General features: G+C 35.1%; 2 protein-coding genes and 1 long non-coding RNA gene across 6 annotated transcripts; 1 reads left to right on the top strand and 2 right to left on the bottom strand.

The window, feature by feature from the left end:
- Positions 1–508: 508 nt before the first annotated feature.
- LOC18602056 (ribulose bisphosphate carboxylase small subunit, chloroplastic-like) lies at positions 509–1,666 on the top strand. 2 transcript variants are annotated; one of them, XM_007033208.3, is made up of 3 exons: positions 509–888; positions 1,023–1,157; positions 1,261–1,666. In XM_007033208.3, exons 1-3 carry the CDS (start codon positions 706–708, stop codon positions 1,495–1,497), a joined length of 555 nt encoding a protein of 184 aa, XP_007033270.1. In that variant the 5' UTR covers positions 509–705; the 3' UTR covers positions 1,498–1,666. The 2 variants fall into 2 exon arrangements, with proteins under 2 accessions (XP_007033270.1, XP_088661400.1); XM_088805274.1 differs by having other exon boundaries at positions 629–888; positions 1,023–1,150.
- A 1,946-nt stretch (positions 1,667–3,612) lies between these two features.
- On the bottom strand, positions 3,613–15,790 carry LOC18602054 (uncharacterized). Of its 3 annotated transcripts, XR_016025703.1 has the most exons (4): positions 15,593–15,790; positions 13,412–13,457; positions 5,755–5,786; positions 3,613–4,077 (listed from the first exon to the last, which is right to left on the bottom strand). It is a non-coding gene; the product is annotated as an uncharacterized LOC18602054 (long non-coding RNA). The 3 variants fall into 3 exon arrangements; XR_016025704.1 differs by lacking the exon at positions 13,412–13,457 and having other exon boundaries at positions 3,614–4,077; positions 15,593–15,789; XR_001927355.2 differs by lacking the exons at positions 3,613–4,077; positions 5,755–5,786 and adding an exon at positions 11,748–12,979.
- On the bottom strand, positions 6,041–6,983 carry LOC108660453 (uncharacterized). Its single transcript, XM_018119060.2, has one exon. It carries the CDS (start codon positions 6,738–6,740, stop codon positions 6,204–6,206), a length of 537 nt encoding a protein of 178 aa, XP_017974549.2. The 5' UTR covers positions 6,741–6,983; the 3' UTR covers positions 6,041–6,203.
- Positions 15,791–16,637: the final 847 nt, after the last annotated feature.

Here is a 16,637-nt window from a genome sequence, read left to right as displayed (position 1 = left end):
ATTCTAACAATCAATCCCTGTAATGGACTGTTAACATTTCATTTCCAAGTTTATATCTACCAGGAAGCAATTCAATATATTTGATCTTGAAACATTTAAATATAAAGATTATAGGATCAAATAATTAGGAAAGAAAATCTGATGAGATAAAAGATGAACCAAAGAAAGAGCATAGCCTGTTGGAAAGAGAAAAATATCTAAATAACAATTTCAAAATGTTTAACTCCAGGTATATGTAAAGAGGATAAGGCGAACGGTACAAGTCCAAAGCATGAGCAAAGAAGGTATGGTCATAGATTTGCCAAAGTCCAAATGGGACGGTACTGATTTTTATGCAAAAATGCAAGAAGAGAGTAAAGGCTGACAGAAGGAAATAAGGCAATGCCCATCACACATTCATGCCCTCCATTGGATGAGATAAGATCATGGAGCTTCTTCCACGTGGCACGGTCATTGTGGTGCCAAAAAGATAAGGCTACCATTCAAAATTTTTCCACCCTCTTGTGGTCATCATGTTGTAATGTCACCAGATTTTCGATCCAACGGCCACCCTTTCTCCCAAATGAAGCCCAACATTTTGTCACCATAAGGTATGAGAAGGCCAAATTTTATCATTATATATAGGATATTGCACTGGAGCAAAACACTATCAAGGGAGTGAGAATTTCGTAACTCTAGCATATACACTAGTAAGTAGCATCAGCAATGGCTTCCTCAATGATCTCATCGGCAACCGTCGCCACCGTTAACCGTGCCTCCCCGGCACAGGCCAGCATGGTCGCCCCATTCACCGGCCTCAAGTCTACCTCTGCTCTCCCAGTCGCTCGCAAGGCCAACAACGACATTACTTCTCTCGCAAGCAATGGTGGCAGAGTGCAATGCATGCAGGTACTTGGTGCAACTATATGGTTATGCACAGCAATTAGCAACTAAATTGAACACAGTGCATAAGCCTAATTTTCATCGCTATTATTTTTTAGTGTAATGCTTGATGCAACTGAATACCATTTTTGTGACTGTAGGTGTGGCCTCCACTGGGGAAGAAGAAGTTTGAGACTCTCTCATACCTCCCTGATCTCACTCGAGAGAGGTTGTTTAAGGAAGTAGAATACCTTCTTCGCAATAAGTGGGTTCCGTGCTTGGAATTCGAATTGGAGGTCATTTCAAGCTCTGTAATCTGTTCATCAAAATTATTCTGCTACACCTCTCTTGTACAATTTGTGCTGATAAATTCTGTGCGTTTGTTTTTGCCATGTATAGCACGGATTCGTGTACCGTGAGAACCTCAGGATACCTGGGTACTATGATGGGCGCTGCTGGATCATGTGGAAACTTCCCATGTTCGGATGCACTGACGCATCCCAGGTGTTGAAGGAGCTTGATGAGGCCAAGAAGACTTACCCCACGGCATTCATCAGAATCATCGGATTCGACAACAGGCGTCAAGTGCAGTGCATCAGTTTCATTGCCTACAAGCCCCCAGGCTACGAAAATTAATTAGACTTGTTCCCTTGTAGGGACTCTGTTTGTTTAAATTGTACCAAAACATTAATTTTTTTCTGTCTTTTGCTCTTCTTTTTTGAGGTATTGTCCTATGTTTTAGATTTCCAATGGAACGGCTGAGAACTAACGAATAAAAAGGTAGTTTCTTGCCAAATTTCATCAACCCTTTCCTCCTCCATTTCAGAGTTTTTTTTCCTCTCTTCCTTTGATATTCGTGAGTAATTTCAAGTGTAAATGATAAATTGTACTAAGATGCATAAGGAGGGAATTCTGAAAATTAATGTTATATCAGAAGAGGAGTGATTTGCCAGGTCTTCTTCTTCAGAAAGAGGATAAAATTCTTGTGGATAATGCTGCTTCTTCAGCATTATCCTCCTTTACTGGGGAGATAGCAAAGAAACCAATCTGTTCAATTGTACTAGAATGACAATAAAACTTTTGCCCAAACAGGTTTCTTTCAAGTAGCCTGTTTCTGTTTCCATCCATCTATACTTCGAAAACAGCTAAATTCGCATAGAAATATATTCTGCAGCTGAAGTTTCAATTCTTTGAAAATGTCTACTTTGAGTTTCAGCTTGAAAACCAGGGGATGATTACTTAAAAGGGACACGAAAACAGACATTGCACTATATTCAATCCAATTCTTTAGCATGAAAAATTCTGAGCCATTCATATGTCCATACCCGGCTTCACAGGTTTCAAACAGAACTTCATTTTGTAGCTTAATGATCCTTATTAATCTTGAATTATTTCTCCAAAATTATTGTTCTGATAGCTTAAGCTCAACCAGTTTCAAAGTGCAGAGGTTAGTTGGAAGAACTAAGTCAGGAGCCACTCACCAGAGAGGCTGGTTTGGTTTGCAATTTGACACGCCTGAGTTTATCTAGTGGACTATATTTTCCCTGCAAGTTTCGTGGCCTATATTTTCCTTTTCGTCTTTGAATTTAGTAAGACAGCTACATCTGTGGACGTGCCAAAAGATAGATAGAAATGCAGATAAGAATTGCCTCTTTCTTCAGTGTTATTGTAATTACTATGCGCTTTCAAAATAACCCAATCAGATGCTGACACCCCTCCAAGACCAAAACCTTGATGGCAACTGAAGTTGTACAATGAAAACTACTGCAAGCTGCAGCAGAAGCCAATCAAAATGCTGAAACAAGGCTTTCAATGGCTAAAAGAGTGGTACCGGTTTAAGTTCAATTCACCATTTTTTGCGAAGAAGTGAAGGAATTAAAATTAAAGGAAAAAACAAAAAGGAGCAGTGCTTTTTAGGTTCTTGCAATATCTCAGCTAAAAAGTATTATTTAATTTCTTGGGAGACAAATTAGCCAGCACTATATTCATCCAATGAAAACTCAGAAAAATAAATCAAAATTGCAAGAAAATGACTGGTGTCTCCTTTCCACTCATGTCGCCCATCCTTCCCAAACTCAAAAAGTTTGCTACTATGGTTAAGTTAAGTCACTTTCTTGTATAATTGGAACAAGTGGTTTGTGGTATGCTTTGTATCACCTAAGGATGGAGCCAAGCAGAGGGTATGAGGAGGCCATGCCCGTCCCCCGAAAGCTCCTAGAAATTTCTCTTTTAACTTTGGCTAGGCACCTTAAACTTCAAGGCAAATTTATTTTATATTTTTATGATTTTTTTGTTAAGTGGAAACATTAAAATGACATAATTTTACCATTTGATATATGTAAATCCACTACTGACAACTATACATTAAATATATTATAGCCATTGTTTTCTCTTTGTTTCGACTCAATCGTATGTCAAAATTAATTTGCCTTCTTTGAGTTAACTATACAATTAGGTTCTATGGCTAAACCTAGCTATTTCACTTGAACAACAATAATCAACGATTAAACCAAAACCAAAAATAACAATTGTTTGATTCTAGCAACTTCTATAGAGTACAAAATCGATGAAGATCCTAACTAAATCGGTAATTCTCAATTGAATAATCACTAATCTCACTCTAAGATTTTATTGGGTTGTTCAAGTCTAATTTTATAGATACTTTTCTCTTTTAATTATTTGAAATAATGGTGCCTGTTACATAAATTTGAATATACTGTTACTTCCAAATTATCAGGATTCTTAGCCTGAACTTGTCTTAATATTAAAACCTAGAATCAATCAATCTTTCTAAACATTAATGTCTTATGGATTAATGTACTAACTATATTTTTTTCCATATACATATTTTATTACTATATAAAAATCATATATCATTTCTGTGTACAAGGATACTTCATTATTAATTAGCATTGAATAAACTTTTACTTGAGTCTTTGGCCCCCCCAATGCTAAACTCCTGGTTCTGTCCTTGACATCCTTGATACCGCCAAAAAATGGCTGAATTCCTCGTACTTTTTGTCTGGACACGAATTCGCCAACAATGAAGTCATCTGTTGCTGAATATGCTTCGAAATGAATCACATGATCACAGCTCCCTTGGGGTATATACAAAAGCATACCAGAAGGTTTAAACGGTTAAATATAACATTTTTTTCACATCTTTCACATTCTACATTTGCTTCACCTTCTCGTTATATGGAGTTCCTGGTTGATCTGCAAGTACCAAACAAGGTTAGAGAATTACACCTTGTGTAGCCGGAAAGGCCTGAATCACCAATCCAAGCTTACAACCTAGCTACTTTTATACAATTTTGGACTAAACCTATAAATTTCAAGTTAATTTCAAGTTAATCATAGACTAAATTTTTCTGCTTATAATGTAAAGTGACTATCCTAGAAGTCACAAGACCTCTATTGTTTCACATGGGAGCTTCATGTGAGACTCATTATAGTAAACTACAGGTGTCCCTGGTGACATAGAACTTTCATAATAGCTGACAGCAACATGCAACAAATTAAGGCATGAGGTTCTGTGATTACTTCTTAAATATCTCTGTCATCTTCTTTCGCTTGGTGAACTGCCAGGAGAACCAACACATGCATCTATATCCAGACTGCTAATAAATTCCATGAATATAGAAGACTTTGGTTAAAACCTATTTCTTAGCAGTTTCACATATGTGGTGATTGTCCACCAGGTGATTACGAGCCAGCAAGACATTTCCCGACTGTTTTTACAAATTGACGGGAGTTGTCTTGCCTGCCGCTAGTGATGCTTAGCTAAATCGAACCTAATCCAAACTCATCAAACAAGCCGAGCTAATAGCATAGCTTTGACTTTGCTTGAAAAAAGCTAGTTCAACAAAATCATGTCAATCTATTTTTGAAGCTCAAAAACTCTAGCTTTAGCACAAGCTAGCTCAGCAGGTTCAAATGTTAAACAATCTGGCAAACGAAGGAGTTAAGCTAGCCTTTAAAGTATGCAGTCATCAAATTGCAACATGAAAAGTATGTAAGAAATTCGAACAAATTCCAATGCACGTGCGGATTAGTTTTTCTAGTAAAGAAGCTTAAATACTAGCCACTATGCCAATGAAGAAACTTTAACTTCCTTGACTAAACATATACATGAAGAGTATATGACAGGAAAATACTACTTATATTGATTGAACTCACACCTACTGGAACTAGTTAAATATGAAGGCCCTAATAAATGTTTTGCATTCTAACGGCAACACAATCTCAACTTGAGACTATATATACCTTCCATAAATAAGATTAGATTGCCTTGTGCGCTTTATACGTCCAATTTCTCGACTCTAAAAGCTCCTATAACCCTACGAAATATTGGAAATTATCATATCATATATCGTGACCGTTAAGGTCAATATATCATCTAAGATCTAATGCTTTTATTCCAGTAATCTAGGCAATGCTAGGTTATTGACAGTTAATTGCCAAGACAGTTCACTGAACTTGTTGACATTTACAAACTATATACAACACCAATGAATGCAATCTTAAAATTGAGGAACTTCACAAAAACATACCAGTGCGATTATACGTTTAACACCAATATCAATTTTTTTGTAGTTCTTCCATATATTTATTTCAGTTCTGTCTTCATTTGTTTTTTGTGATCCTCCTATTAGAAAGAGTTGCTGCATCCTATGGCTAGACATTGATAAAGCATTCTTACTCTCTCTGATAATATAGGTTTAGGTTAAGGAAAGGGTTTGGAGAGCAAGTGCTATGATTAGTACGCTGGAGTATGACTTTGCATAATAACTTCAAGAGAACTATACATATATAATAACTTCAAGAAAGCACATTTTAATAGCAAGGGAAGCCAAGTATTTGCAAAAACATTGAGGGATCAGAATGACGTACACATGTATGCTTCTTATTTTAATTGATTGAACCTGAGAAAGAGAGAAAGAGAAATTAGAGAGTTATAGAGTGAATAGCAGTTAGACCAAGTAGCACCTGTTAGATAAATTTGAATTTCAAGTGACCTAATCAAATTGTGAGCTAATTCTCAGATTGAATATTTAGTGATCTTCAAACGAAAATAAATTCACATGTTCGCTCAAAGTTGTAACCCAAAAGAAAGGATAAGCTGATCAGCATTCAAAAACTTAAGCACATAATTAAAATCATAGCATAAATACTGAAACGATAAACATAAGATAGCAGCTGTTTGCAGTAATGCATTTCTACCTAAAGACAGGTTTTTCTCCTTTCCTCTAGACCCCTATCCTTCCCTGTCTTTCTAAGACACACACAAAAACAAACAGACAGACAACAACAATGATAGACTGATACATAATAGCTATCTTCTAACGCTTTGGGATTTCATTTTTGCCATCAAAGTTCCATGGCTCATCGTTCCAAAAGTCCTCCTGGTTGTCGTCTTTTGGCTTCCAGAAATCACCATTCATGGTCTCCCAATAGGAATACCATCCACATTGATGCCCTGCTTTGAACCACGTCAACTCCTCCTCAAAACTCCATGTCAATGGCCAGTCCTCCAAGGTCAGCCCTCCATCATCATCTCCCTTTTTCTCCACCACCTCATTGACTGGCTGCTGCTCCTCCAAAGCTTTGTTATCATCTTTCATGTTCTTCTCCTCTCCGTCAACCTCAACCACCTTTTCTTCACCGTTCTCCTCCACTGTTTTGGTTGACATAGACCTAGTTATTATCGTTCGGTTATTGGAAATGATAGATAGAGCTTTCCTAGCCCTAAGGCCATTTGTTCTTGCCTTTGCACTCATTCTCGCACTCTTTGATGAATCCTCCCCCTCTTCTTCTCCTTCTATGCCTCTCTTCCTTCCTCTCCCTTCATACACAGAGCTAACCTTTGCTCTTTTCATCGTAAAAGAGAGAGGAAATGAAAGAGATTCTAAGCAAAAAAAGAAGACACCAAGAACAAGAGAGGAGGGGGGGCGCAGATAAGAGTGTTTGGTGGCAAAGAAAGTGCAAGTGTTGGCAAATATATGGGCCCCTGATAGGGTAGTAACCGTGCATGTCTGTCAAGTGGGGATACCCTAATAAGGTTTCCATTTTCTCGAGAAAATCCCACTCATTTTCTCATCATAATGAACTTACCATGTCAAGAAAATATTGCCTAAAAGTTGACATTCTTGATAAATTCATTACGAAGAAGGAGCGTTTCTAATTCTTCTACCATACGTGGCCATGCAAGTAGCCCACGTGGAAATACGTGGGCATGCATAAAATGGGGCCCAGTAACCGACAATGGAGGTTTTGTTTTCTTCCTGCGCGGGGTTTGAACATTTTTTTGTTATTCTTTTCAAGTTTCCTTCCATTTTATAGTCTTTAAATGGTTTTTTCCTGTTTTAGGCTTTCCTTGTTTTATGTCTTAATGGTTTTGAGATGTTTGCAAGAGGCTGTATTAACTCTTGCCTTGGGGCGTTATAGCACTGCATTTCAACCCTGAAACCATTTCAGCTTTCTTATCATGCACCCCTTTCTTTCCCCTACCACACGTTACAAGTTCGCTACCTTCGTAGTTATTACTATTATGGAGAGACATGTAAGTACTATTTAGTGGATCTTGTATAAGGAGAATCATAACATCTTTATAAGGGGCCCAAATATGAGTATAATTCTGCATGTTTTAGCCAACTTAATTCTGCATGTAAGTATTCTGGTTGAAAATGGTTTTAGTTTTGATCGCACGGGAGGGGTAACTAAACGATTTTCCCTTCCTTCCTCTTATATTTCTCTACAAGATCCTAACGAAAAGCCTTTTGAGATGATAGAAATCCAAGAATGGGTCCATGCCTCCATGATGTAAACCTGTCTGCGTTCATAGATTTGAGTTTTAATTACTGTGGTGAACAAAATCCAGAGGGATCCAAGACTATGCTTAAGAAATCTGCAGAAAATAAAGAATGGGATTTCTAACCAAAATCTTGGGGTACCTGATATGACCAGTTGCTAAAGGTGCAACCATGCACCTGATAAAACCTTTAACTGCCAAAATGTCCCAGGGAGTGACCTAAACTAATACAAAGTATTAACATTGACATGGCTTGAAAGAGAAGCAATATTCAGGTTTGAAAAACAGCATGTATAGAGCCCCGAATATTAGATATAAGCATGCATGCGCAGTCGCACAGATATCAGCATGCATGCATACACCGATACAATGATATATGAGTTACTCTTTAATGCAATAGAAACTATTAGCTGCTACTTGATAAGAATATCCCGAGAATAAAAAAAACCTTCATAAAAGCTATAGCCAGTCTAAGGTTGCTCAACAGCCGGAATAGAAGGGTAACCATGCCCTATAATAAGGGGGAAATGCTAATATTAAACTGGAAACTTTTAAATACAAAGTTTTCTGGTCAAGGACATCCAATAAAATGCAATATGCAATCCATACAATAACAAGTCTAAATGCTGATTGACCAGAAAACCAGAACAGCTCCTCTTAGACTTTTCCAGTACTCAACTTCACTGCTAGAGTATTATTAAATATGATTTCACTGTTTTCCCCACTTTCTTCCTAGGCTAATAATCAAGAATAGAGGAAAACATAAAATTGAGAACCCCAAAAGGATATATTCTTCTACACAAAACATTATGCATTACTATTTCCAAATAGAGGAAAGCATTGATCCCCTAGGGTTTGCCATAAATTTTTCCCCAAAAATATCCCCACTAGTTTCATGGTTATACTCAACCAAGATACAAAACATTTCATGTTTTTGAACCCTTATGGTTGCCACAGGTGCCTTTGGTACTTTTTATTCGTACAAGTAAAAGAAATAATCCTGCATAATAACAAGTAGTTCAAGGAATTTGGGTTATTTTGAATGTATACTCCAAATTGGTGGTAGGATTAACAGTTAAAGTGTAGAATAAGAACTTAAGTCTTTTGCTCATGGAACATGTACACAACCTACACACACAGCAATTTAAACCATTAAAAAACACGTGAGCCTAATCAATTCATGATACTGTTGATAATTGTGCAATGATAAGGATGCTCATATAATCTCCATGTGCAAATTCAATTATCCTTACAATGATATTGTGAGAGAATATTTAAAATAAATGTAGGACATGAATTTAGTGTATAACATAACCCTTAGTTTTCTCTTGCACCTTCTGAAAAGTGTAGTACAGTAGTGAATTACAGCGTCATAGAGTTTTCTTTTCGATTTCTGGTATCTGTCTGGTCTTTATCAGCCTTAAGCTCCTACTTCAACTTTTGTACTACCTTATAAAACTGCAGATTTATGATCCCAAATCCCTCCAAAGTGAACCATTTAAAAATTTGAAAAAAAGAAGAAAAAGAAAAAGAGAAAAGAGAGAGGAACCTTATTCCAGTTTCTATTCCTGTGGTCTGGTATTTCTTCATCCTCTTGCCTCTTCAAATCCTTTATTAGGAGGTTTTCTCTAACAACTATGAAAACACGGCTTTATTTCTAAGAAATATCCTGTCCATCCAATACAATCCGATTCCTACATAGCCTATTTCTTTTTTGGCAATTCATATCATTTTTTACTTCGCATACTTAAAATTTCTCAGTTCCATATTAGCACATTGAGATTTTTTATATCTCATCCTAATTACTCATAAACAAGGTTTTCCCAAATCACCCAAAACTTGGTTCAGTTCCTCGCTCACTAAAGAAGAGACCCTAAAATAAATAAGCATGATAGACAAGAGTTAGGGAGCCAAATCATGATAAAAAGAATAGCTCCCTATTGGTAAGAACAATAAGCTTGCACAACAGCCCCACATACAATAAATCAACACCATTAAGGTGTTTCAAAGACCATGTAGAATTACTCAACACTATGATGGTGTTTCAAAGAAGTTTAACCTCCAAAATTTCTTTTCTAATTTAGTTTGCAGGCATCTAAAATAGCTCATTTATTCCTTGATCAGATTCCTATTACAGAGTTTAACATGTCCTGTTATTCAATCATGCAGCAATACTATTGGTGTGCCTTTTAATCTCTGTTGGCATCACCACCTATTAATACACTATATCAGTTTCAAGAGATCCAAAGCATCAGTAATCCAAAATAATTAATCCACTTATGTCCACTTCCATCATAGCCTTAAATGTATGTGTTTATGTCAGTATTGATTACTCAGCCACTCTCATTAATGATTCTGTACAAATAACGGGAATTTTATGATGAACGTACATGGCAACTTCGTCTACATGAAATGAATGACACATGGAATGAAGCAGTACAAGGTACAGAGGAAACCAACTAATGAAGTTTGTCCTTAAAAAGATGTATCATTCATCAAAACAAACTACAAGATCCATCTGCATGATCCCCTTTGTCTATCTGATCTCATAAATTGCTCTCAAAAAACCCAAGATGGAATATGTATGCGTTATACAATTTTCAATTCCATACAAGCCTCCAACATTTTCATTTGATTTCGAGGATAATTCTTACAGTTTTTCAAATCTTTTCTAGTAAGCCCTGATCAGAATTGAAAAAAACTGTCTTAATCTGTTATCAAGCAAACTATGGAAACAGAGCATTTATCAGATATAACCAGAAGTGAACTTCTAATTGCTATAATTCACGGATCCTGGCTTACCACTTCATAATTGCGATAGGGATCTGGTGGTATTACTTGCGTGCATGATTTCTCTAGATCTGAAACTATTTAGATACCTTCGAGAAGGATCACCACCAAAACAAACTCAACAAGCGGGCATAGCCACATAGCCATACCTCAGATGAGATTCTAGAGGCCTATTACACATCCAAAAAAAAAAGATATTACTACAGAATTTTTCCATTTCCTAGCACATTATAGCATTATAACCTAGGCTGAAATTGATTTCTAAATGGAATGGCCATCGCTGAAATTTACAAGATAGTTAAAGTTCTACACTACATATGGCCAAGATCCCTAATTTTATAACTTTATCATGATAGAAAGCACACAACATGTCTGCAAACTGCAAATATTATAACTCACTTAAGACTTCAATATTGAGAACTGTTAGCATGTCATCCTACATAAAATGTCAAACCATTTCACAAACAAAAGAAAATTCCAGTAAATTCAACCAGGTTTAGAAAGTCATATTAAGAGTGTGGCCAACTGACTGAGCATTTTGATGCCTCCACAGTAGATGTGAAGGAAGAAAACAAACACCTAAAAAGTCAAGGATTATAAACATCAAAAATAGGATTTCAAACCTCCAAGCTTTGGAAACTGCCATGCAAATTTTACTTGATAAACGATTACAAAGTAATAAAAAACAGATAGAGAGTCGTAACTAGTTTATTAGGTCAATATGATAATGTTGTAGAAAAACCAAAATGACAGGTAATGATTAAGTTCTCCAATAGCAAAATACTTCTTACCCAGTGGCATAGCCAAAAAAATTTTTCAGTGGGGTCATACACCAACTCATCAATTTGCATTATGTATTTCATTTTCTATTATTAAAAAAATCCATTAAATCCAAAATCCAAAATTTGCAAAATGGAAAATTGAGTATAATATTTCAATAGAAAGTTACTATATTGAGATGCTACTTCATTCCTATGATATAATCATTCATGAATTTTACAGGTTGGTTATCTGTTTCATTTTTGCCTTTGTTGTTTATTCTGCTTCTGAAAGCAAAAGGCAAAAGATATGTTTAGAGACAAAAGTAAATAGTAATATTCTTCAATAAATAGATAAAGATTAATCTTGGTGATAATATATAAAATGCATGATTTACTTTTATAGAGAATAATAATATTTGAAAGTAATTTTACATTTTAATCAAATAAGCTTACCATATAGGAATATTAAACTGAAGAAAAAACATGTCATATCCATAGTAGATACATAAAAACTTTGTAAGATATTTTTCTCTCTGAAAACTATGTATTATTCATTTTCATTTACTTATTTTGACCACTCTCTTCAGATTTTTATTTAATTGCAATGGGGTTTGAAAAAGAAAATTACAAAAAAAAAGAAATCTATTATACACCTGTATACACTTGGGTTTTCTAGAGTTGACACGAGTGGCTACACCGCTGTTATTACCCGCTAATTTGTAAAACTCATAGATGGGGTCCATGTAAGGTAAAGTGCGAAACCATGTTCCAGGAATACTCATTTATATTCGTAACTTGCCAAGCTGATAATCACTCCCACACTCCCCCAGCCCAGAGGACAAAAAGGAAAAGCAATTTGGTAATAACTGAAACCTGCTTTGGTAGTAATCACTAAGATAACAGTTTACCAACGAAAAGAGATTCTTTAATAACTGAAACCTACTTCAGTAGTAATCACTAAGATAACAGTTTATCAATAACTTAAGATAATTCCATAATGGATTGTGTAGATAGACCAGCCACATAAAAAGGAATATGTCAAAGACGATAAGGCAAACTAATCTTCATAAAAAGGCCATGGCATCTAAGTATAGTCAATTTACATATCATATGAGTTTCCTTCATGTCAAGAGAACGTGTCAATCTATTCATGAGTCAAACATCAACTTATCAGTCTGGGCATTGTGAAGTTAATGCTCTTAAACATTCTACATCCCATGGTTCTCTCTCTCTCTCTCTCTCTTGGCCGAACCATACAATTCTCATGTGATGTCTAACATAAGTACATTTAATGACAAAGGTTCCAAGAAATACAGGCTGTCCAGAAGAGGCTCCCCTAAATCATGAGCATGTATTATGCTTATAAAAGAAAGTCTCCCTTCCCTAAGGCTTGGCACAAGTGACAAACAACTGTGGTAGGGGTAGATTTTATGATCAACAATCATAGCAGAAAGGAGAGAGAGAAAGAGAAGAGAAACCGGCAGTTAAGGTATTCACAACAAAGAAAAAAGACAAAAAGAGAGTCGAGAGGTAGTCGTATCATTTCCTTACTCCCATTTGTCTCATGCAACACAACTTGCTGCAAATTTTGAAGCATAAATATGCATTATAGCAGGACTATCATCCCCCCACCCTCGGTCCACTCTTGATGGGCTAAATGTAACAATAACAGTTGTCATCAATCTCCAGAGCAGCAATGAGTGACAACATAGGAATGAAAACAGAAATGGCAAAGTTCAAAGACAAAAAGCCAATCCTGGATAAAAAGGTGAAGATGCAGGTAAGATGTAAGAGATGTTACAATGTCAAAGATTACTGATATGTCATATTGTCTGATATTACACATTAAGACAATGAAGGAAAAGAGAAATACAATTCCTCGAAAGCATAAAAAAATGACACATCACACACCACATCAATTACTTGGAAAGCAATGACAAAAAAAAAGAATTACATAGCAATTTTGATACTAACATAGAAACTTAGTTCTGGATCAGAATAAACATCATGAAACATGACATGAATTGCATTTTTTAACTAGTTTCTCAATATTTCAGATTTGAATGCTAAAATGAGAAGTTTTCTAGCGGTCTACCCCATTATCACTTGCTATCAAGGAAACCATTCATGTATTTTGCACTAACATATAATTGTTTTAGGTCACCTTTATGGAAAATAGTTACTGTACCTTCAAAAAGTTAGTCTCTTTTCTCTTCTTTTCATTTTTTCTTCCCCTTCAAAAAATGAAGAACAAATTCATTAATTATTAAATCCACAAACCCAATAACAAATAAAGTTCCACCCCACATGCAAACACAGAGATTTCCAGGAGAAAGTGATGTTTTAGTTATGTTAAATGTTCACTAAAGACAAGGCACCAAAGATATTCCCAACTTAGGTTTTAAAATAAGAATCATGATGAACATAAATACCACTAATTGGACATGAAGGCACATTGGTAGAGTCAGATGTAAAACCAGTAAAATCACATCATGAAGATGGAAGACAACATGAAATGCAAAAGCAGCGCTTACAACCAAGTTGAGATTTTTGTCATGGAAGGGGAGAGCTACATGATAATTCAGTTGGATCCTGAAGGTTGTAATTCTACATCCAATTCTGTTTAGGTTTACAATCATAATCACCACTGTATGAATATAGGGACAGCTTTTACTTTGTTGCTTCCTCACAGTTCGAAAACAGAGAGATGGCATAGTTTGGCAATAAGAACCAAGCTGCATTCTTTGTGAATAAGATGTCAGCTAAAATGTCAGCAAGTTACAAGACCTGGCCACCTAGGATTAATAACAGAAGAAGTTGTTTGGAAGCTTAAGTAAGCAGATGCAAGTTAAGCCTCAAATTAACTAAAGGTGGTCCTCAAGAGCATAGGCGAACGACAAAATTTAAGAAAGTCATCCAATAAATTTGAGAAACTTGTTCTTAAACTTGTATAAGTGAACAAACTTTGATAGATCCTTGCAATTGGCAAGAAGCTCCAAACAGGGAGGAAGTACCAAAGATGTGAATGTCAACCAAACAACCAGACTCATAATGAAATGCAGCATTTTAACAAAAAAAAAAGTTAGTGGCATAATATACTTCTAGACATAGAATGTTAACTACTTAACTACTTCAGGTAGTTGACAAATTCAAAGCTACTCCACCAGCTAATAATCTATTCCTGGGAAGTAAAGTTAAAAAAATAATAATAAAAAGATTTGAGAGAGAAATATAACCTATCATAATGCTATACTTTCCCTTGTTCTTTACTAATTTCTGGCCTAACATGGCAAGCTATTATAATGTTACGTCATCCAAACATCGAAACCCAATCATCATAAGAAATCTTAATAGTATGTCATATTTCGGCAAGAAGAAAAGTTTAAAAGTTCTCAGAAGGAAAACGTTTTCGAACCGAATGAATCCAGGAATAATTCATGTTAACAAATAGACAGAACGCCTTTTTTCTTTAGAAAAAGATGAGAATGTAATCTGACTCTAGACATGAAACATTAAACATAATGAGTACATTTAATACACTAGATTATAAAGAGGATTGGATAGGAAAAGAAGTGAATCGCTCAATCCAACCACGTATGAGGATCAACCCAACTAATGATCCCAATTTTCTTCCCAAAAGAGAATGAATCCCGTTTGGCTATATGACAAGAGATACTCAGCTCACTTCTATACAACTAGTCCTCCATCACTAGATTTCTAACCTAGAACTTCCAAATTTAAATCACAAGTTTTAACCATCGGAGGTGTCTCCTTCTATCCATTTTATCATCATTCATCCCCATCCATAGAGGGTCTCAGTTAGAAGCTTAAGTTCTAACCATTGGAGTACTCCTTGGAGACATTTTAACTTATTTACTAAGAAATGAGAAGGTTCTCTACCTTAATTCATCTTATTCAAGATTGACCTATTCTTAATTCCATCCGGCAGAGTCGCAAAAGCGACAAAAATTCAAAACTAAACCTGACCCAGAAGTCTACTAGTCAAACAAGTAAAATTCTTAATCAAGAGGGTGCTTAACACATAAGTGAAAACAAAGTCAAAACTACCGGCTGCCTTGCATGCGTTGAACAATGACTAACAGGCATAACACATCTATCAGTTAGCGCAACGACAGAAAAGGAAAAAGAATAATAAAGACGAAGAATTTTCATGGGAAGCGACCTTTTACGTGTAAATTAGCAATAACAACTTGATTTGAATTCAAAATGCAATCAATAAACCTCATTGGCCTTATCTTCAAGCAGCCATACCCATAACGCAAACATTTTCCTTGGTCATTAAATACAAAAATAAATAAATAATTTTAATTTTTTTATCGTAGAAAATTAATAAAGATTATTGACTTACAGTTTAATGCAAAGAAGGCAAAGAGAATTGTCGAAGCGGGAGAGGAAGACGAAGAAGAAGGCGCGTTTGGAAAGTTGGCTGGCTTGGAGTGGTAAAACAAGAGAGGAAAGGAAAAATGGTTTAAAATGTTAGCGCATACCAGAACGACGTAGTTTAAACGCCTTGTCGTTTGTCATCCGTTTGCTATGGATCATGAAAACGGTGTGTTTTCTTTTCGAGGAAATATATAGTGTAGCATTTAAATAAGGCAAGATTAATTGAATATGATAAAAATAATTAAATTACTATTTGTACCGTAAAAAATAAATAAATCCATTAACTTGGATGCAATATAAAGTTCATGTTTTATTCAAAATAAGATATTAATAAATAAGGTACTTGTTATTTTTTAAATATCTTAATCGAACCCTATCATTTACTAAGGTATTTTAGCCTTATAAATAATTGATTAAAATTTTAAATTATTATCCATACCAGAACATATTAAATATTATCAATAAAATATCCGTACTCATTAAAATAATTTTAAATTATTTTTTATGTATATTATTAATAAATTTTAAATTAAAATTAATTCATAAAAAATTAAATTAAATTTTAAAATTATATTAAAACAATTAATAAATTTTAATAAGCAAATAATAACATAGAATTAATATTTAATATCAAAATTATTATTTATAATCATATTTGTATAATGAGTATTTTAAGATCAGATCCTGATTTAGTAGTACAAGATACTCACTTACAAAATACAGATCCCTAAACTAAAGGTCTAGACTTTGATTGGAAATAAATGAAGCTATGTTTTTCAAACTTGAGCTACAATCAAAAAGCAAAGGACTTACTAAACCGAATACCAAAAGACTTGGTGATCAGACTTAATTTTGAATACTTCCTTTAGACAAAAAGAAAGGCTTAGAATCCTATCTGTCTGTGCGTAAAGGCAATCATCAGTAGACCATCAAAATGTCTTGGGCGTTTAGCATTTGCAAACGTACTTATGTAGCTGAAACCAAACATGTGAGGAAAAAGGCAGAGAGAG

Source organism: Theobroma cacao, chromosome 4, assembly GCF_053813885.1.
Source record: "Theobroma cacao isolate CCN51 chromosome 4, ASM5381388v1, whole genome shotgun sequence".
Classification (NCBI taxonomy): Eukaryota; Viridiplantae; Streptophyta; class Magnoliopsida; order Malvales; family Malvaceae; genus Theobroma; species Theobroma cacao.
Note: the sequence above shows the minus strand (reverse complement) of the source record. Positions and strands in the feature narration are given on the sequence as shown.

Coding starts and splice junctions, on each gene's coding strand:
- LOC18602056 (XM_007033208.3), top strand. CDS start 706: ATGGCTTCCTCAATGATCTCATCGGCAACCGTCGCCACCGTTAACCGT. Junction 889..1,022: donor GCAGAGTGCAATGCATGCAG/GTACTTGGTGCA, acceptor TTGTGACTGTAG/GTGTGGCCTCCACTGGGGAA. Junction 1,158..1,260: donor GCTTGGAATTCGAATTGGAG/GTCATTTCAAGC, acceptor TGCCATGTATAG/CACGGATTCGTGTACCGTGA.
- LOC108660453 (XM_018119060.2), bottom strand. CDS start 6,740: ATGAAAAGAGCAAAGGTTAGCTCTGTGTATGAAGGGAGAGGAAGGAAG.